At 41.4% G+C, this 21,265-nt stretch overlaps 1 protein-coding gene across 5 annotated transcripts in view; it reads left to right on the forward strand.

The window, feature by feature from the left end:
• Positions 1-21,265, forward strand: part of NF2 (NF2, moesin-ezrin-radixin like (MERLIN) tumor suppressor) — a 95,583-nt gene that overhangs the window by 34,693 nt on the left and 39,625 nt on the right. For all 5 annotated transcript variants that reach the window (XM_054470241.2, XM_063663069.1, XM_054470242.2 and 2 more), the window contains exons 2-7: positions 983-1,108; positions 3,334-3,456; positions 6,427-6,510; positions 17,072-17,140; positions 18,008-18,090; positions 20,613-20,688. In XM_054470241.2, coding sequence (XP_054326216.1) covers positions 983-1,108; positions 3,334-3,456; positions 6,427-6,510; positions 17,072-17,140; positions 18,008-18,090; positions 20,613-20,688 — 561 coding nt within the window. The remainder of the gene's footprint in view (positions 1-982; positions 1,109-3,333; positions 3,457-6,426; positions 6,511-17,071; positions 17,141-18,007; positions 18,091-20,612; positions 20,689-21,265) is intronic.

The raw sequence follows: 21,265 nt of genomic DNA on the forward strand, positions 1-21,265 counted from the left end.
ATTACTCTTTCATGACCACCATTTCTGTGATGCATCTCATATGATCCTAATGCACTCGAGTTTGTATTTGAATGTCCATCTGATATTTAGGGGTGGTTGGGGCAAGGAGGGGGCAAGCAGCAACTAAGGGGTTGTATGGGAACATCCTGGGTGGTTTGACTTGAAAGCCACTAGGTGGCAACATTTACTAAGTTGCCGGCCATTCTCTTCCCTTAAGACGTTGAACTTGCTTTTCCACATAGCAGATGGAATAGCTGAGAAAACAGTTTAGTAGCCATTGCTTCAGGTTCTTTTGAAAGTGAGGCTATAGGATAAACACACTACAGTATATTGGTATCTATTCATCACCTGGGTTTAGATACCAGGAGTTTGAATTTGCTCTGGGTGACTGGGAGAGTAGCTTCCCCTTTGGCCTCAGTTAGGCATCCTTGACAGGAGAGACCTGTGATTGGACTGTCTGGTCTCTCATGGTTCTTTTTCTCCATGATTTATGACTTTGATTATGATTTCTTTATATTAAAAAAAACTTGTAGTAAAACCAGTCTTATTTAAAGGAATACTAGCCTTTTATCAAAGGGCAAAGTAATGATTTAAAAAAAATCAACAAAATTTCAAGGGAATGAATGTCCCTAGAAGCTAGCCATCTCCCCGAGTTAACTCAAGAGGCTAGACTCTCCTAAATGAGGATGCTTATTTACCAGCTTTCCTAAATTAGCAGCTTTGGGGATGTTAAAATCCGTAAGGAACTGTCCAAGGGATGTATTGTGTATGCTTTGCAGTGATTAAGCCATTAAGCTCTAATTGGTATTTTCCCACTCATGGGCTTGTAAAGGAAGCTTTAAAATTATTTAGGAATTCAGTCCTCATCAGCTGTCTTAGTGTCATCCCCACGTTTTGGAATCTGAGAGTGGAGAGTGCAGAGAAAAGGTTTTATTAATGATTTTTGCTCACGATATCCTTCCCCATTGGTTTGTTATTGCAGATGAAGTGGAAAGGCAAGGACCTCTTTGATTTGGTGTGCCGGACTCTGGGGCTCCGAGAAACCTGGTTCTTTGGATTGCAGTACACAATCAAGGACACAGTGGCCTGGCTCAAAATGGACAAGAAGGTTGGGCTAGAACTCAATGAAACTGGTGGGGCTGACGTGTGCTTTCCAGTTTTTCCCTGAGCAGGCGCCTAGCTCATCACTGGGACGCTGTAGCTGTATAGTAGAGAAGGGGGCACATTCCTGAATGAAGTCATGCAGAAAGCAGGATCTAGAGATGCTACCAGTTTCCTACTCCTCACAGGCTCTCCTGGGCAAGCAGAAGTTACCAGGATTAGACTGCTGCTGGCCCTGGCTTCTTTACCTATTGTTACCAGCCTGATTGCTTCTGGCTTTATGCCTTTCAGTTTATGAATAAAAACTTTATGAATAAAAATTACTGTTATCTTCATATACTTAAAAATAACCAATTTGTGTCTTTTAGAGAGTATTGGGGCTTGTGTTCTTTAGGGAATTTTTTAAAGTCTTTTTGAGAAACACCATAGTCTGATGTGAAGTAATCATTAATATGATCTAAGGAATAGAGAGTGCCTGGTCCCCAGGGTGAAAGAATGTCCATTTTGTCCTCAGGATTCTCTGGGGCTTCTGACACACGGCCAAAAAAGCTGGGCTCCTGGCAATTTTAATGTGGCTTGGAAATGAATATTGCCTAAAGGAACTGCCCTCTGCATGGGTTCATATGTTCACACAAGGATACACTTGCTTATTGACCTGCCTACCTAGCCATGAAAGGCAGGCGGGGAGCAGGACCATATGCTTTTGTCAGTAACTCCTAAAAGACACCTGAACTTCAAAGTAAGTCAATGTCTAATTCTTACCCCAAATGATGCCCCCTCCAGTTGCCTACCTGAGCATAATAAATAATGAAAGCTTCCTATTTTTTTTTTTTTCACCAGTTTGACTCAAAGCTTAAGTGTTCGAATTGTGTTCACATATGTACACAGTAATCTAAATCATCACATTGGAATCCCTGCTAGTTGTAAGTTCAATGGTAATTCCCAATGATCATGAGCATCTAAGTGCCACTGGGAGCCACTGTCAGTGAGGGTGTCATAGACCAGATTTTGAATTTCCTTGGCATTGCCATCTAGAATTTGGGCAGGAGCATGGAGAGTCATGTGTCAAAGACAGCAAAGCTTTTTGTATATTTTTTATGATTCTTAGCGAAGTGAATTTTAATGATAGCTGAGTGTAGGCCAAATGGATATTAGACTGGGGGCATCAGGAGCCATGGAACTTGCTGCTCAAGGGAAATACATCATGACACATGTTAATGGAGCCTTGTAGCCTGTCACATGGCATGTTTATGTCTTGAAATTCACTCTGGAGAGCAGATGGTTCAAGCTTTACAGGGGTGAATGGAAATGCTAGAAGATTAAAGGCAGTGGTTTACAGACTGTGCTTCAAGTATTTTGTGGGGCATCTCTGGAGGTTCCTTGAAACAAAGGGTTGCCATGATGGACACATTTTCTTCTGTTGCTCAGTTAATGTTTAGATGACTTCATAATGATCTAGTTCATCATCTCTAAGCTGTATTCTTTTTTTTTTTTTTTTTTTTTTTGTTAAGACAGAGTTTTGCTCTTGTTGCCCAGGCTGGAGTGCAATGACGTAATCTCAGCTTACTGCAACCTCCACCTCCCGGGTTCAAGAGATTCTCCTGCCTCAGCTTCCCGAGTAGCTGGAATTACAGGTGTCCACCACCACACCTGGCTAATTTTTTGTATTTTTCGTAGAGATGGGGTTTCACCATGTTGGCCAGGCTGGTCTTGAACTTCTGACCTCAGGTGATCCACCTGCTGTGGCCTCCCAGCGTGCTGGGATTATAGGTGTGAGCCACCGCGCCCAGCCCTCTAAGCCGTATTCTAACACGGACCTAAATATTGGTAGTAGGCATCAAGAAAAAAGAATAAAGGAAGATTCCACTACTTCAGATAATTAAAAAACCTTCCACCTACCATAAAGGACAGTGCCCAAGACTGCTGAGTGATAAATTTCTAGTTTTTAGCTATTCCGTGGCCCTGAGAACATTTATGCCTTAATCCTAGCTCTACTCACTTCTTGGGGCTATTGATTAATTTGTTTCAGAAACACCATGGGAAGTGAATATTACCTCTTGTTATAGGTGACTTTGTGAATGCTTCAAACTGTAGAATCACAACTTTCGGGAAATGTGATAAATTTAGTGGGAAAAAAATTTAATGCATGCCTTGCAAAGGCTTCTTTGAGGGTAGCACAGGAGGAAGAAGTGCCAATATAGTGTGTTTGTCTTTTGCTCTGCAATTCTGCAGGTACTGGATCATGATGTTTCAAAGGAAGAACCAGTCACCTTTCACTTCCTGGCCAAATTTTATCCTGAGAATGCCGAAGAGGAGCTGGTTCAGGAGATCACACAACATTTATTCTTCTTACAGGTACATCAGTCCAGGCTACCCCCCAATTCTGAGAGAACTTGCCCAGGAGTGGTTGCAGAGTTGGCCTCAGAGTTGACCACAAACACCTTTGTATTGCAAAAATATTCTGCCTCTGGAAAGTCAGCCCCTTTGGTTCTGTAATGGAAAAAAGGCTTCAGAACAGAACTATACTCGAGTGATGAAAATTGGTGTCAGATGAAATTGCGAAGGTGTGATGGTGAAGAATGGATACAAGTAGCTACCTAACTTAAAACCTCCTTGAAAATGGATCCTATTTTCTTCTAGCTAACTTAAAAGTACTCAATAGTTTCAAAGGAAGGCTAAAGAGAGAGTCTTATAAAGCAGTAGTTCTTCCAAAAGTTTAAAATCTGCCCTCATTAAGAGAGGACTGGCTGGGCGCGGTAGCTCACGCCTGTAATCCCAGCACTTTAGGAGGCCAAGGCGGGCGGATCACAAGGTCAGGAGATCGAGACCATCTGGCTAACATGGTGAAACCCTGTCTCTACTAAATATACAAAAATTAGCCGGGCATGGTGGTGGGTGCCTGTAGTCCCAGCTACTCGGGAGGCTGAGGCAGGAGAATCACTTGAACCCAGGAGGTGGAGGTTGCAGTGAGCCGAGATTGCACCACTGCACTCCAGCCTGGGCAACAGAGTGAAACTCCGTCTCAAAAAAAAAAAAAAAGAGGACTTCGGCTGGGCGCGTTGGCTCACCCCTGTAGTCCCAGCACTTTGGGAGGCTGAGGCAGGCGGATCACGAGGTCAGGAGTTCAAGATCAGCCTGACCAACGTGATGAAACCCCATCTCTACTAAAAATACAAAAATTAGCCAGGCATGGTGGTGCATGCCTGTAATCCCAGCTACTCAGGAGGCTGAGGCAGGAGAATCACTTGAACCCGGGAGGCGGAGGTTGCAGTGAGCCAAAATTGAGCCACTTCACTCTAGCCTGGGTGACAGAGTGAGACTCTGTCTAAAAGAAAAAAAAAAAAAAAAAGAGAGGACTTCAGAGCTCTAGTGACACTTGGTTTGTGCCCCATATGTGGTACTTCAGACATCATGCTTCATGCTATGCTGTGTCTCTAATTGTCCTATTTCTTACTTAGTTCCTCATTAGATTGTAAGCCCCTTAAAGGCAAGCCTCATTAAGTGCACAGTAGGCATTCCATAAGTAATTGTCCCACCGAGTTGAAGAAATTAGGAAATTCATAATTACAGGTTGACCATCCAGAGGCACAGGGAGGGGAACTGGTCTGAGGATGAAAACCTTATCAGTTTCACTTATGTTCTTACTGCAGGTCAGAGTGGCTCCCCAGTTTCATGGCCAGTTGCAGTGATTGGCACTGGGACTATTTGTGTGCTCAAAGGTTTCAGTAATGTAAAAGATGGCAGTAGGGGCGTTAATTACATGATTTCCCAGAGATAGATGGGTAGTCACATAGCCCTCCTGTAATTAATTTCAGCCTCAGTATATTGTGTTCAGCAAATATTAAGTTAAATATAATAAAACCCCCTAAATTCTTTTTAAAAAAGGTCTGGGGTGTGTGTGTGTGTGTGTGTGTGCACGCGCAAAAGAGGTGACAAATTTATTTCTGATGTTTTCAGATCAAAGGGACACTCTTAGGCTGGGCATGGTGGCTCATGCCTATAATCCCAGCAATTTGGGAGGCCGAGGCGGGTGGATCACCTGAGGTCAGGAGTTTGAGACCACCCTGACCAACATGGAGAAACCCTGTCCCTACTAAAAATACAAAATTAGCCGGGCATGGTGGCACATGCCTGTAATCCCAGCTACTCAGGAGACTGAGGCAGGGGAATCACTTGAACCCACGAGGTGGAGATTGCAGTGAGCCAAGATTGCACCATTGCACTCCAGCCTGGGCAACAAGAGCGAAACTCCTTCTCAAAAAAAAAAAAAAAAAAAAAAAAGGGATGCTCTTGCAGTTTTTCTATAGGGTTGCTTTTTTCCCCCTCTCTTTGGAAATGAAACCAAGGGATTAGAAAGTTGCACTGCTTCAGAAACATCTCAGGTTTCATTTTCTCTCTAAGAATATAAAATCACTTTTAAAACCTAAGAAGAATTTTTGTGTTTGAACGAAAGCACATAACGATTTTCTAGGTCCCAGAATGTCCTAATGTTGTAGAAATGGCTTTCTTGTAAGCACTTGGAAGCACTGCCTATCTCTTGTGTGACTGACTTGATTTTCCCCATACTGAAATGTTAAGGCATTTTTATGACTGAGCAAGGCAAAATTTACTGCTTTTATGAATCCAGTGACTGTTGACATCTGTGATGGGAGAACTGGCTTTCCTGTTGTGTTTATTTCAATGTCCCTCCGCCACGACATGTGTCTGGAACATCCCAAGTTGCACCATCCTAAGAAAATTAAGTGCAATGAAATATGTTAATTCAACATTATGGCTTAAGAATTATATTTCCTGGACCTCACGTGTACTTAAAAGTTGAATCGATCAAATATTATTGCTTCCTTTTCCCTTAGAGCAGCACGTTGAGAGTGATGGTTTTTTTCTGCAATCATAACTCAGTGGTCTTGGTGACTTTTGTCTTGTGTTAATACTTAAAAGTAGATCCATTTCCTCTGGGGCCATGTGTATTCAAAGGGGCTGAGGCCGCAGTCACCCCCAGAGCTGCTCTTGACACTTCTTGGGTTCATAGCGCTCTGTCACACAGCCTCTGTTGTAACTACAGAGACCGTTTTTACTCTTCAGCATTGATCATGAAGAGAAGAGATAAGGGGTTTTTATGCATAGCCGTCATACCAGTAACTTCTGTGACTGAACTCTCCACCTGTCTGCATCAGTAAAAAAAAAAATTGTACCCTTTGTCAGAAAATTATTAACAGGTTGCTCTGGCAGCCCTCATTAGAACACCGTGAGGCCATCTGTTGTGATCAGCCTACACACCTCACTTCCACGCACACAGTATCATGTCTCCCTTGTTGCTCCTTTCAGGTAAAGAAGCAGATTTTAGATGAAAAGATCTACTGCCCTCCTGAGGCTTCTGTGCTCCTGGCTTCTTACGCCGTCCAGGCCAAGGTAGGCTCAAAGAAGAAAAATGTATTCTTCCTGGGCGTTAATTTGGGTTATGGGATCACTCCTATCTTCTCTTTCTTTGGGTTTTCTGTACTTCAGAGAGACTTGCCCCAGAAAGTAAGATGTTATGAGACTTGTGGACTTAAAGAACCACTGTTGCTGTTCCAGTGTTTGTATAATCTTTGTGTGTGTGTGTGTGTGTGTGTGTGTGGTGTGCAGAAATTATAAGTATCATTCTAATGAATTAGAATTCATTCTAAGTGAATTCATTCAGAAAGATGAATTTTCTGTGTAATCTCATTATGTACATGTGGTTTATGACATTTACTGGACAAACCTTTTTTCTTTTTTTTTTTTAAACCATAAACTCAACCATGTGGTACAACCTTTCTATTAGCCAAGAAAAATGAATTTATGGTCTCCAATTTTAGCCAAACATGGCCTTTAGGTCAGAAAGCCCCAGGTCCTCACTCCAAACTCATTTGCGAACCAGCTGCCCTGTGTGTGGACAGACACTACACTACACCCTCGGAGAATGCCCTGCTTCATCTGCCCCTGATTGACATGCTAGCTGTTCATGTGGCTAAGCAGTGCAGGTGCTGTGGCCCACCAAGCCCAGTTGAGCTGTCTGGTTAGCTGAAAATGGTTCACTTCCGTTAAATCACTATAGACCTTTTTTTTACAAGATCAATGAGAGGGTCAGCCATGGTGTTTCATGTCCCTCAGATTTTTCACTTCAGTCATATATCACCTTCTCTTGGTTCCCCAATCCCTGCCTTTCACCAGAGCACAAGATGTTGTCCCCAGAATTGGGGCTCCTTGATTACTTGTGTGATTTTATTTTATTTATGTTTTATTTGTATTTTTATAGAGATGAGATCTCACTATATTGCCCAGGCTGGTCTTGAACTCCTGAGCTCAAGTGATCCTTCCACCTTGGCCTCCCAAAGTGCTGGGATTACAGGTGTGAGTCACCATGCCTGGTCTTACTTGTGTGATTTTAAAACATAATCTTTTCACTTATTTTTCTTTTTAATTAAAGGTGTTCATGAAGCCATTTCCCTATGAGGTTAGAAAAAATAATAAAATACTCTTAGCTCACTTTTTGGGGTAGATTAATGCAATTTCAGATCAAAGCCAGGAAGTAACTGTCATTTGTGGAGAAAAAAGGCTATACATGCTGGTCAGACCAATAGAAGCACCAAAGTCAATTTAATCATTTGATGGCTCATGTAATATTTGCTGAGTGTTCATCAGGCCCGGGGTGGGGAGGAGTGTGGGAGTTGTTGACCATCTCATAGTTGCAGGCACTAAAGCAAGTATCTGCCCTCAGTGATTTGCCCAAGATCATTCAGACAATCTTGGGCAAAGCTAAGAGCAGAAGGGCAGAATTCATGGCTTTGGGATTGCATTTTGTGCCTCCAATATTCTACTTCCCTGAAAAATGAGTAATTGAGAAAACAGAAAATGGGCCCTCATTCAACTAAAACATATGCTTCCTTTTATGCTTTGATCAAGAATATTAGTAAGAGGAAAAATGTGTCCTTTCAATCGGTATCACTCCGACAGTGATGAAGCAGTCATTGGCACTTTGATTAAATCCGAGCACTTCCTGGCCTGGAGTTGAGTTCCTTTTCGCACACTTTCTCCCCAGCGAGAGCAGACCCAGGCTTTCAAGGACACCACCTCTCTTTGAAGGGCTTCCATCTCAAAGGCTACATTTTGTTTCTATGGATTTTTGGGCCACAAATTCAAAGGCCACCTGTAGAAAAAAATCACTTTTCAGTGAACCAGCAGATGTTTGCTTAAACAGATTTCACTGTAGGAAAGCCCTGCTAATTTGGATCCTACTAATTTGGAGATGAAAGTGATTCACAGACAACATATGTAGCTCACATGGAGGACGATGTTCTAGCTATTTTTTCTGGTGTAAATTTTAAGGATCTTACAAATAAAGGTAATCTATGGCTTAAAGTCTTCATTTGGGAAACTAAGGCTTACTATGACATGCTTCCAGTTTCTAGGACTGCTGGTTAATAGTGAAAGGATATCTGATTATAATATTAATAAGAACTTACATGCCCATAGTGTTTTCTAGTTTTACCAAAGCAATACAAATGAATATTTTGTGCGACACTCAGTGTAGTCTTTCCAGAAGCCAAGGCTTGAGAGTATTACGCCTGTTTTGCAGATGAGGAATTTAAGGCTCAGAAAGGGATTTGTGATTTGTGCAAACTCACAATACTTTTATGTTAAGCCTATTTTTATGAAATTTATAGCCCACTTCTCGATGGAGAGGATTTCAGGCCAAATAGAATGAGTGGAGCTGGGATGGGAACCCTAGTGTCCACGCTGCCTAAGTTAGCACATTGCACTTGCCTGTCACTGTCTAGCATGAGGGAGGTCTTTGGGTAGCAACCACTGCCTTTCACTAAAGGCTGGTTTCATTTATATGATCACATTTGTCTAAGTTCTTCAGTAAGTCATACTGGTTCCTTCCATTATATTCAGCTTGTTTTCTTCCACAACCTTTCTGAAACAGAAAGGAACTTTAGAAGTGTGGAAGGGAAAGCGAATTGAGCTCATTAACACGTGGAATGTAATTATGCACAAATGTATTCATTACAGTATTTCAGCTGTTGGAATGATATAGACACAGTTAATTCCAAAGCGTAAAGAAACAATTACCCTCAAAGTATAAATACAAATACTAATCACATGGTTCAGTTAACAAGAACCATATATGAGTTATGCTTGAATCAAAAGTGTAGGCAGGGACTGGGCACAGTGGCTCACACCTGTAATCCCAGCACTTTGGGAGGCCAAGGAGGATGGATCACCTGAGGTCAGGAGTTCTAGACCAGCCTGACCAATATGGTGAAACCTCATCTCTACTAAAAATACAAAAATTAGCCAGGCGTGGTGGTGTAGTCCCAGCTACTTGGGAGGCTGAGACAGGAGGATTGCTTGAACCTGGGAGGTGGAGGCTACAGTGAGCTGAGATTGTGCCATTGTACTCCAGCCTGGGCGACAAAGTGAGACTCCATCTCAAAAAAAAAAAAAAAAAAAAATGTAGGCAGGGTTTTTTTGGTGCAGTCACATGACACACTAAACCATCTTGCAATGTTTAAGTCACCTGTTGGATTGCATATTGACCATTTGGTGTTGGAAATGTGTTCTTATTAAAAATGACTTTGGGAGAGAATGGCATATAATTTATGCATCTCATGTTGCTGTGTGCAGACTCCTAGTGATCAGAAGAGAGAAAAGAATTGTGGGAGGGGAAGCTTAGTTTCTTAGTACTCTTTAATGTAAATCAGGGACAGAGTGCCAAAGTACAATTGAATTAGAAAATTGAGTGTATAAAGTGTAGGTAGAGAGTGGCAAGAGTTCAGGCTGGAGAGGTATGCAAAAAATCAGATCTTAAAAGGTCTTAACTTTATCCTGTAGGCAATGCAGTGAACGGTTTATATTTTAGATAGAGCCTGTAGTGGCTGTGTGATGGACAGATTGGAGTGAGACAACTTTGGAAACAGGGAGACCTATTAGAAGGCTGTGATAGTTGCCCTGGTGAGAGAATATTAGGTTCACACTTCAGGTGGTTGGTTAGATGGGGGCTGACTGATTTAAAAATATCCAGGAGATAAAAAGTTGATTGGATGGTGCTGTACTCTGCATATCCCTTTTTTTCATATCCTTTTACAGAATGGTATTTTTCTTCCCACTCAGCATCTACTTTGAGATGTATCCATGTTGTGTGTATAGATGCAGCTCATTGATTTTAATTGCCATATGGTATAACCACTGATAAATAAACCTAGTTTATTTATCTGTTCCCCTTCTGAGGGAGAGGTAGTTTGTTTCCACTTTTTCCGTATTATCTAAACAGTGCTCAAATGAAGATCCTTTTATGTGATTCCTTATGTACATGTGCAAATGCTTTTTCCCCTTAAGGTAGGTGCCTACAAAAATAAATAAATAAATACATACATACAAAAAATAGCTGGGTGCGGTGGTGGGCGCCTGTAGTCCCAGCTACTTGGGAGACTGAGGCAGAAGAATCGCTTGAATCCGGGAGGCAGAGGTTGCAGAGAGCCAAGATCACACCACTGCACTCCAGCCTGGACAACAGAGTGAGACTCCATCTCAAAAAATAAAAAATAAATAAATAAATAAAGTAAAAAAATTTAAAAAGGTAGGTGTCTAGAAGAAGAATTGCATAGAATTGACAAAAGAGGTGAACCCCAATATAAAAAAATCTTAAGTTGATAAAAAGACAAATGCTATGAACAGGGCATGAAACATGCACTTTATAGAAGAGAAAACAAGAATGGTCATAAATACAAAAAGATGTTTCATCTCACAGGTAATCAAGAAAAAGAAAAAACAACAATAAGGCAACATTTCAAACCCATAAGATTGGCAGGGATTACTAGATTGGGTAACTGCATTGTTGGTGCTCATTTACCTGCCAAAGGGATTGTGAAATTGGCATAACCCCTGTAGAGCACCAGGTGTGGAAGGGACAGGTAGAAGTGAGGAGATACACCGCTGGCTGTTCCAGGTGGCTACTCCAGAGGAATCTCTGCATATGCATCCTTTTTACTTAAAACTGTCACAACAGATAGACCCACTTCATTTTCTTTTTCTTTTTCTTTTTTGAGACAGCAGAGTCTCTCTCTGTCACCCAGGTGGTACAGTCTCCACTCACTACAACCTCCACCTCCCAGGCTCAAGGGATCCTCCCACCTCAGCCTCAGAGTACGCCCTGCTAATTTTTGTGTTTTTTGTAGAGACAGGGTTTCCCCTTGTTGCCCAGGCAGGTCCCAAACTCCTGGGCACAAGCTCTCTACCCGCCTCAGCCTCCCAAAGTGCAAGGATTACAGGCATGAATCACTGCACCTGGCCCCAACTCATTTCCATTTGACTGCTGAACTATATTTCATAGAAAGGAGGGACTGGATTATTTAAGTATATCTTTATTGGTAGATATTTAGGTTTGTTTTTCTTTCTGTTCTTTTTCTATTGGTGAAACAGATGCAGTGGACATCCTTGAATATGCATCTTTGGACATATATGAATAATATCTCTCTATAATAGATATCAAGACATGGCATAACTGGGTTAAAGAATAAGAACATTTAAAATATAAGTAATGTGAAGCAAAAAAAAAAAAGCCAGACACAAAAGGCCACATATTTTATGCTCCCACTTACCTGTATATGAATTATCCAGAACAGGCAAATCCATAGAGACAGAAAGTAGATTTAGTGGTTTCCAGGGAAAGGGAGAAGGAGGAAATTAGGAGTGACTGGTACTGGCCAGGCACGGTGGCTCATGCCTGTAATCCCAACACTTTGGGAGGCTGAAGTGGGTGGATCACTGGAGGCCAGGAGCTTGAGACCAGCTTGGCCAACATGGCGAAACCCCGTCTCTACTAAAAAATATATAAAAGTTAGCCAGCTGTGGTGGCATATGCCTGTAATCCCAGCTACTTGGGAGGCTGAGGCACAAGAATCACTTGAACCCAGGAGGCAGAGGTTGCAGTGAGCTGAGATTGCCCCCCCGCGCTCTAGCCTGGGGTGACAGAGTGAGACTGTCCGAAAAATAAAATAAAAATAAAAAAGGAGCCACTGGTACAAAAAAAAAAAAAAGGAAAAAATGAGTAAGACCTACTGTTTGATAGCACAACAGGGTGACTATAGTCAATAATAATTGTACACTTAAAAATAACTACAAGAACATAATTAATTGGATTGTTTGTAACACAAAGGATAAATGCTTGAGGGGATGGATACCCCATTCTCCGTGATGTGATTATTTCACATTGCACGCCTGTATCAAAACATCTCATGTACCCCACAAATACATATATACCTACTATATACCCACAAAAATTAAAAATTAAAAATTAATAAAATTATAACTTAACAAAGATTAAAAAATGAAATTAGGAGTGATGGCTAGTGAGTACAGGACTTCTTTTTGGGGTGATGGAAATGTTCTGGAATTAGATAGTGGTGATGGTTGCGCAAGATTCTGACTATACTAAAAAACACTGAATTGTACACTTAATGTAAATTTTATGTATATAAATTTTATCTTAATAAAAAATTTAAATAGATATAGCCAAATCACCCTCCAAAAGTGATGTCATAATTTAACTTTCAATAACAGTGTGTGAGAATACCTGTTTTTCCACATCCTTGTGAACAGTAGATACTATCAGTCTTTAAAATTTTTGCTAATTGATAGAAAAATATTTTTTAAAATTTGCATTTCCTTGATTGCTATTGGGACTGAACATCTTTTCATAAACTTACTGGCCATTTGTATTTCTTTGTTCTGTGAATCAGCCATTTATGACTTGTCTACTACTGTATTGTTTGTTTCTTTCTTTTTCTTTCTTTCTCTTTCTTTTTCTTTCTCTCTCTCTCCTTCCTCCCTCCCTTCCCTTCCTTTTCTTTCCTTTTCTTTCTTTTTCTTTTCTTTCTCCCTTCCCTTCCCTTCTCTCCCCTTTTCTCCCCTCCCCTCCCCTTCCCTTCCCTTTCTTTTTCTTTTCTTTCTTCCTTCCTTTCTTCCTTTCCCAGGTTCAAGTGATCCATCCGCCTTAGCCTCCAGAGGAGCTGGGACTATAGGCATGCGCCACCACGCCCGGCTAATTTTTGTATTTTTAGTACAGATGAGGTTTCACCATGTTGGCCAGACTGGTCTGGAACTCCTGACCTCAGGTGATCCACCCGCCTTGGCCTCTCAAAGTGCTGGGATTACAGGCATGAGCCACTGCACCCAACCTGTTCATCTTTTTCCGATTGATTTGTAGACGCTCCGTGTATTATGAGTTATCAACCTTTTGTCTATTTTACGTATGACTAGTCAATCTTTTTCTTTGTATGTTTTCAGTGACTTTTAGAAGGCGTTTACCAACCATTATTATATCCATACTCTGTTATGTTTTGTTCTGGTATTTTTATGGATTTTCATTTATAGGTTTAAGAATTTATTGACTGGTGTGTGGGTATAGTAGGTAGGGGGTCTGTCTTTTTTCTACATATGTAGTAATCTAACCTTTATGTTTTTGTGAAATCCTACTCAGAGCATTTTATCTCATTTCTTATAGTTATAGACAGGAAATTATTTCATATCCAGATAGAGCCTCCGTTTAACCTAAGTATTGGCTCCACAAGTCTTTTAAATGGTAAACTCCTTGAATTTAAATTCAATTAGTTTATGTCAGGAGTAGGTCCAGGTTTTCTGGGTCTGAATTTTAATAATTTAGGGGATTGTCTTTAATGCAAGAGTACCAAATTAGATACAGACCTATGAAGGTGCAGAGACCTGAAATCCAAGCTTCCTTAGCTTCCCAGTAAATTCACCCTGGTTACATTATCAGAATGCATCTGTTACATAAAAGGATGAGGAGCAGCCATCTCCATCCCTGGAGTGGTATGACTTCCTTTTGTATTCACCAGCTACCACAACTTCAGGATTTTTTTCTTCCCTTGTTGTTTAAAGAGACATTTAAGAGCAGACACATACATCAAGGTGGCTTTAATGTTGGAAGCGGAGTTAGTCCAGTGGAGAAGTTCTTTTAGCAGGGTCTTTGCCACCTCTGCATTGCTCAAATGTGATGTATTTGATCAGTGGACTAGCTGAGAGCTTGGTATAATAATGGGGATTGTTAATCTTGCATGCCTTTGGAACCTGAATTTACAGCTTTAACTTTGCATATCTGCTTGCTTTTGCATTAGAGCTTGGTCAGCACTGTTGAGAGATTTGCAAATGCAACTAACAGGGCTTTCTTTAGCATCCTACCCTTTCAGAAATCCAGGAGGCAAACAATGATCAATGTTGTCATAAGTAATGCAGAGGATGGCAATAATAATAATACCTGACTTTCACCATGAGCCATGTCCTGTGCTAAATGCTTACCTGTATTGTTTTACTTCATCCTCATCATCCCCTATAAGGCAGATGCTATTATGACCCTCACTCTACAGATGAGGAAGTTGAGGCTTAGAAAGAGGATGCCTTACTCAAGGCCTCAGAGAGGGTACTCCAGCACCCCCCCACCCACTTCCCTTCAAGATCCTCTAAGGCCAGTGCTCTCATTTGACAAATAAGAAGACAGATTTGGAGAGACCTGAGATCTTTTGGACATCAGGTTGTATGTGTCAAGCATAGTTTTATTTATTTTATTTTATTTTATTATTATTTTTTGAGATGGAGTTTTGCTCTTGTTGCCCAGACTGGAGTGCAATGGCGTGATCTTGGCTCACTGCAACCTCCACCTCCTGGGTTCAAGCAATTCTTCTGCCTCAGCCTCCTGAGTAGCTGGGATTACAGGCATGTACCACCACTCCTGGCTGATTTTGTATTTTTAGTAGAGACGGGTTTCTCCATTTGGTCAGGCTGCTCTCGAACTCTCAACCTCAGGTGATCTGCCCACCTAGGCCTCCCAAAAGTGCTGGGATTACAGGCGTGAGCCACCGTGCCTGGCCAAGCATAGTTTTAAAAACTTTGCTGATCTTATTTAATTCAATCCCTGTAAGAGTCCTGCAAGATAAATACTATTATTATTCCTGTTTTACAGATGAGAAAGCTGAGACACAAAAATTTCCAAGGCCACATAGCTACTATGTGAAAGATGTAGGATAAAATCTTAGGCAGCCTGCCTCCAGAGCCAGGCTCCTACCCTCACTCTACAGCTGCCTTGCAGGGAGTACTGTTAAAGCTTAGTACAGTTACGACTTACTGCATCATGTCTCTGAGCCTCCCAGAAGTAGAGAGATACCAAGGCCTTTCATTTATAATTTCTAAGTTATTTTTTATTTTTACAGACAGGGTCTTCCATTGTCACTCAGGCTGGAGTGTAGTGGCACAATCACAGCTTACTGCAGCCTTAACCCCTGGGCTCAAGTGACCCTCCCATTTTGGCCTCCCAAAGTCCTGGGATTACAGGCATGAGCCATGGTGCCCAGCCTATTTTTTTAAATGAAGAAATGCTTAAATTGTGTTACAAAAACTGTGGCATGTTTAAAATGTTTAAATTTGACAAATTAGGCCAGGCGCGGTGGCTGACGCCTGTAATCTCAGCACTTTGGGAGGCTGAGGCGGGCAGATCACAAGATCAGAAGTCTGAGACCAGCCTGGCCAACATGGTGAAACCCCGTCTCTACTAAAAATACAGAAATTAGCCAGGCGTGGTGGCGTGCACCTGTAATCCCAGCTGCTCAGGATACTAAGGCAGGAGAATTGCTTGAACCTGGGAGGTGGAGGTTGCGGTGAGCTGAGATCACACCATGCACTCCAGCCTGGGTGACAGAGCGAGACTCTGTCTCAAAAAAAAAAAAAAAAAAAATTGACAAATTAATTCCCTTAAGATTCCAAAAAAAAAAAAAAAGCAATACAATTCTGCTATTTGGAAGATAATTATGAGATTCAAAAGAAATATTAATTCATGGGGCTTTTACAGTTAAGGTGATATGGGAATGAGGCATGATTTAAAGTTAATGATGAATATCTTCTTTCACTCCTGTGTCTGTAGTTTTAGGCCACTTCATTTGGAGAACACACCAGAAGTCTTAACTCGAGGCTCTTTGAGAATGAGAGAACGAACGAAATAATGAGATTTGGTGGTATTTAGAAATAGCAGCCTTGTGCCTGACCTTTGTTTTTTCACTGTTGGTGGCTAAAAGAATAAATGTTTATAGAAGATTATACTGAAGTACTGAGCTTTGTTGTTTTTGGTAAAATGAAGAGCCACTGTACGCTGATTGATAAGAGATAGGCTTTGATTTTATATTCTACTATATGTTTCAGTTAGTTTCTTTTTAAACATTCTTTAACTTTTTATTATTTCCTGATCAGACTTGAGTTTTCTAGGAAAGAAAAGAGTTTTTTTTTTAAATCAGAGAATAAATTTCCAAGTCATTGTCCCCGGAGGGATAAATTAAAATTCAGGGCCTATTTCCAACCGCATTAGTGACTTCTCCGTAGCTTTAGGAAGATCAATTAACCTTTTACTCACTTCTTTGTCTGTACAATAGGAATGGCAGTGTTGACATCAGATTTTTCCAAAGTGTTTTTCAGAGACTTGGGTGAAAGGTATTAAAACTACTGCCTGTATTATTCCTGGATCCCCCTAGTAATGGGCTCCAATTACCAGTCACTTATAAGAATTTATAGGTAAGACTCTTATCATATGTTGCTAATCACAACTTTCACAGTTGTGATTTGGTGTTTTAATTCAAAAGCTACTGTTTTGGAAGTGACTGCTTTCTTTGAGGGTTAGAAAACATGCCCACATTTCCATACAAATGTCACATTCTTATTAGCACATCACCCATCCATCTCTTACAGGATTATGCAACTCAGTTCATAGATATAATCAGCTTTGTATTTTCATTCAAGGATAACAAACTAGCAAGGTTGAAATCTTGACTTGTCATCGGAATTGAATTGCTCCCTGGAGCTGGGAGGGAATGAGATTGGTCCAGCTTTGTTCAGAAATGGCAGTTGTCTTTAGAATCTCAATTGCCTGCTCTCCCTGTCTTCTTTCCAGTATGGTGACTACGACCCTAGTGTTCACAAGCGGGGATTTTTGGCCCAAGAGGAATTGCTTCCAAAAAGGGTAAGAGATTAAATTTCCTTTTCAGGAAGACATAGCAGATATGTGGTCTAAAAGAAAGCTAACCAAAGGACTTGAAGGAATATTGGAAGTACATAGCAATTTAATTTTAATAAATATTTTGTAATCTCTAATAAAGAGTGTGGGATCTCTGTTAAGAATATTAAAAAGCAAAGGTCGTGTAGTTAGTTTGGGGTCACCAGGACTAGCATGGCCTGTAAATGTTTTTTCTAGCATGGTTGTTTTTTCAGATGTGGTTGAGCATCATTGATTCCCAAAGAGGAGGCTGGAGCAGAGTTTATTCAGCTTGGGGAATTGAGCTGTTTGCAGTGGCGAGGGGTGGATAGAGGAGATGAGGTAGGGGTGAGCATTGTGGTTTTTAATCCTCAGTGTTGTTCATCTTATTCATTAGCCACAGAAGCAAGCCCGCCCTCCCTTTTGCTCCTGCCGATTTTATAGCCCCACTCATCTGTCACTGGGTAATAAAGGCCCGTTCCTCACCTCTCGCTGCCTTTACCTGTCCCTCGATGGCTTCTGAGCATGTGAAGACCTGAGATGAGTGAGCATTGCTTCTGACTGAGCTCCGCTGTCAGAGGTGGTCTCTGGGATGTACCGCCCAGGCAGGGAACAGGGGCACTGCCAGATGAGGGATGCACCTAGGTCTGAGTTACCATGCAGCTTTCTGAGTTGCTCCTCCAATAGAATGGTGCCTTGTTTACACGCCCTCTCTCTGTGTGACTATCTCCCTGGGTGTAGCTTTTTAAAAATAGCTTTACTGTTTTGTAAAAATGATGCATAATTATAAAAGTGGCAAACAATACCAAATTTACTTCATGTGTAGGTTTTTTATTTTGCTCTATTTTTTGGTAGGTAATAAATCTGTATCAGATGACTCCGGAAATGTGGGAGGAGAGAATTACTGCTTGGTATGCAGAGCACCGAGGCCGAGCCAGGTGAGGCCCATTCATTGTTGGTTTACATTCCTTTATGGGCTTTTTTTTTTTTTTTTGCCTTAAAGAACTGCAAAACTAGGACATGCTTGTTAAACAAAATGCAGTACTGAAGTCTATAAAAGAAAAAGGGAGAGCTGGGGAGCTGGGAGTAACGTTGGTCTTCAGTTTTGTGTGTGTCCTTTTCTAGTACGTATGACATAAAGTAGGTATGTGTACTGCCTGTCAGGATATATAGACCTGTACTCATTGGTAATTAAGTTTAAGATTTTTTTTTTTTTTTTTGAGACAGAGTCTTGCTCTGTTGTCCAGGCTGAAATACAGTGGTGCCATCTCGGCTCACTGCAGCCTTGACCTCCTGGGTTCAAGCAAACCTCCTGCCTCAGCACCCCCAGTAGCTGGCACTACAGGCACACGCCACCATGCCCAGCTAATTTTTCTAATTTTAGTAGAGATGGGGTTTCAACATGTTACCCAGGCTGGTCTTGAACTCCTGGGCTCAAAGCAATCTGCCCACCTCGGCCTCCCAAAGTGCTGGGATCAGAGGCGTGAGCTGAGCCACTGTGCCCAGCCTGAATTTTAAGAATTCTATTGTATGGCTATCCCATTGCTTTTGCATCCATCCCTTTATTGATGGCATTTGAGTATCTGTAGGTTTTTCACTTTTACAAAAATTTCTTCAGTGCACAATCTTTTATTTTTATACAATTGTATGAGTAGTTCTGAGGATATATTCTTTTTTTTTTTTTTTTTTTTTGAGACGGAGTCTCACTTAGTCACCTAGGCTGGAGTGCAGTGGCGGGATCTCGGCTCACTGCATCTCCGCCTCCCGGGTTCACGCCATTCTCCTGCCTCAGCCTCCCGAGTAGCTGGGACTACAGGCACCCGCCACCACGCCCGGCTAATTTTTTGTATTTTTAGTAGAGACAGGGTTTCACCGTGTTAGCCAGGATGGTCTCGATCTCCTGACCTCGTGATCTGCCTGCCTCGGCCTCCCAAAGTGCTGGGATTACAGGCATGAGCCACCGTGCCTGGCCGATATATTCTTTAAAACGAGTTGTTGGATCAAAGGATGTGAGCATTTTGCATTTTGCCAGGTACCACCAAATTGTTCTCCAAAAAGGCTGTACCTGTTTATACATGCCTGTCGACAAATGTTATGAGAGTGTCCCACCCCCCACCCCCAGTCTCCTCAACACTTGTTTTTATCAATTGAATTTTCGTAATCTAAAAAGTGAAAAGTTGTATCTCATGTTAGAATTGCCATTCCCTTGATTAGGAATTGGTCATGTTTCCATTAGCCTTTAACAGTTTTTTCTGTTCTTCAAATCAGTTTCCTAACACTGATTTGAAGCTTTTTTTTAAAAAACTTAAGTGCAACATGCATATGGAAAAGTAGACAAATTGTAAGTATACAACTTGATCAATTATCGTAAGGTGAAAACACCAGAGGAAGAAATAACCTATGTCTCCCTAACCCCAATTCCCCTTTCTTCCTCCCCAAAGGCAACCAGTCTCCTGATTTTTAATTCCAGATTGGTGTTGCGCATCTTAAACTTTGTATTCTATTTTTTGTGTCTCCTTTTACTCAGCATCATATTGTCAGATTGGGGTTTGTGGCAAGTGGCAATAGTTTTTTCATTTTCATTGCTGTATAGACTTCCACTGTATTAGTATATTACAAATTATTTATTCATTCTCCTAATGATGGACAGTTAGGTTGTTGGGTTGTCCCGTGGGTTTTGCTATTACAATAATGTCAAATAATTTCCCAAAGTAATTGTATCAATTTACGTCAATGTGTGTGATTTCTGATTTCTCCACCTTTTCACCAATACTTGGCGTTCTCTCAGGCTGGGTTTTTAAAAATTCACTTGAGAGCATTTGGAGATTGGAGAGAGAAGGAAGAGGACAAGGTCATAGGGAGACTTGAGTTAAAATATTTCAGTATGATACCTGTTTGGGAGTTTTCTGCAAGTTATTGCTACTTCAAGAGCTTACTTTAAATTATAACTTAGATGAAGGTGATCTGACTTGGGTTTTACAACCCAGGTAGCTCTTGCCCTAACCTCCAACAATACTCAGGAAGCTTGCAGAGAGAGCTGTTTCATTTCAGAACCTTCCAGGTAAAGAAAGTACACAAAGGAAAAGCAAGAACTTAAATAAAATTCCAACACCCAAATCTGTTTGAGGGTAGAAGATAACATACCACACACTCTTCTTGAATTACTTGAGATGAGTTTACTGTTTACCAAGGGCAAGGTGAGAAATGAAGGCCAAGAAACACCGTGGTGAGTCTGTTCTCTGACTCTCTTTTGATGGGGGTGGAAAATTCTGCTTGACCTCAGTGTGTTTAATAGACTCAGGGCCGGGCAGAGGTTTGCTGGTGTCTGCTGTGGCTTTTGTCTTCTGGCAGCAACGTGGCTCTAGAGGAACGGCAGGGTCAGAATGCTTGATTTGGTGCCCACCCGCTCTCCACCCATCTCACTTAGCTCCAGTGACAGTGTCTTCCGTTCTCCCCACAGGGATGAAGCTGAAATGGAATATCTGAAGATAGCTCAGGACCTGGAGATGTATGGTGTGAACTACTTTGCAATCCGGGTGTGTTGAAACCTCTCTGAGCTCCTTGTGTAGTAGACAGAGACTGAATGAGGGCCAGACTGCTAAAATGGTTACTTCTTCATTCCAAGGTGATAGACTATTTTATGGTTCTGTGGTAAAGAAGAAAAGAGGAAGGAAAGAGAGGTCTTAGTGCCTAACTTTCTATTTTTGGACTTCAATGAGATCATAAGTAATTAAGGGTCACTTGAGCCTTGGGGGACTTGGACCTGGTTCTGATCTCAGCAGAAACCTGTTTGAATGCTCTGTGTGTAAGATTTGATTATTTCTGGCTCTGTGAGATCTCAGTCCACAGGGAGCACTTGTAAGTACTTCTCCCCCCACAACACACCCCTCCCCCACCCCCACCCCAGGCACTAGGAGAGTAGATCTGCCTTTATAGATTACTGATTTGTTTGGGATTCTCACTATGAGGCTAATTGGTTTTCTATTCAGACTATTAATAGTCTGCTGTCTGCTGGGAACCCACTGCTTCTGCGGGGAGAGGCATTTGTGTGCAGCCCAGATCTGGGCCTTTAGAATGTCTTTCTCCTGTGGGTCAGTATCTGGATGCAGTGTA

The sequence above is a fragment of the Pongo pygmaeus genome, chromosome 23 (assembly GCF_028885625.2).
Source record: "Pongo pygmaeus isolate AG05252 chromosome 23, NHGRI_mPonPyg2-v2.0_pri, whole genome shotgun sequence".
NCBI lineage: Eukaryota > Metazoa > Chordata > Mammalia > Primates > Hominidae > Pongo > Pongo pygmaeus.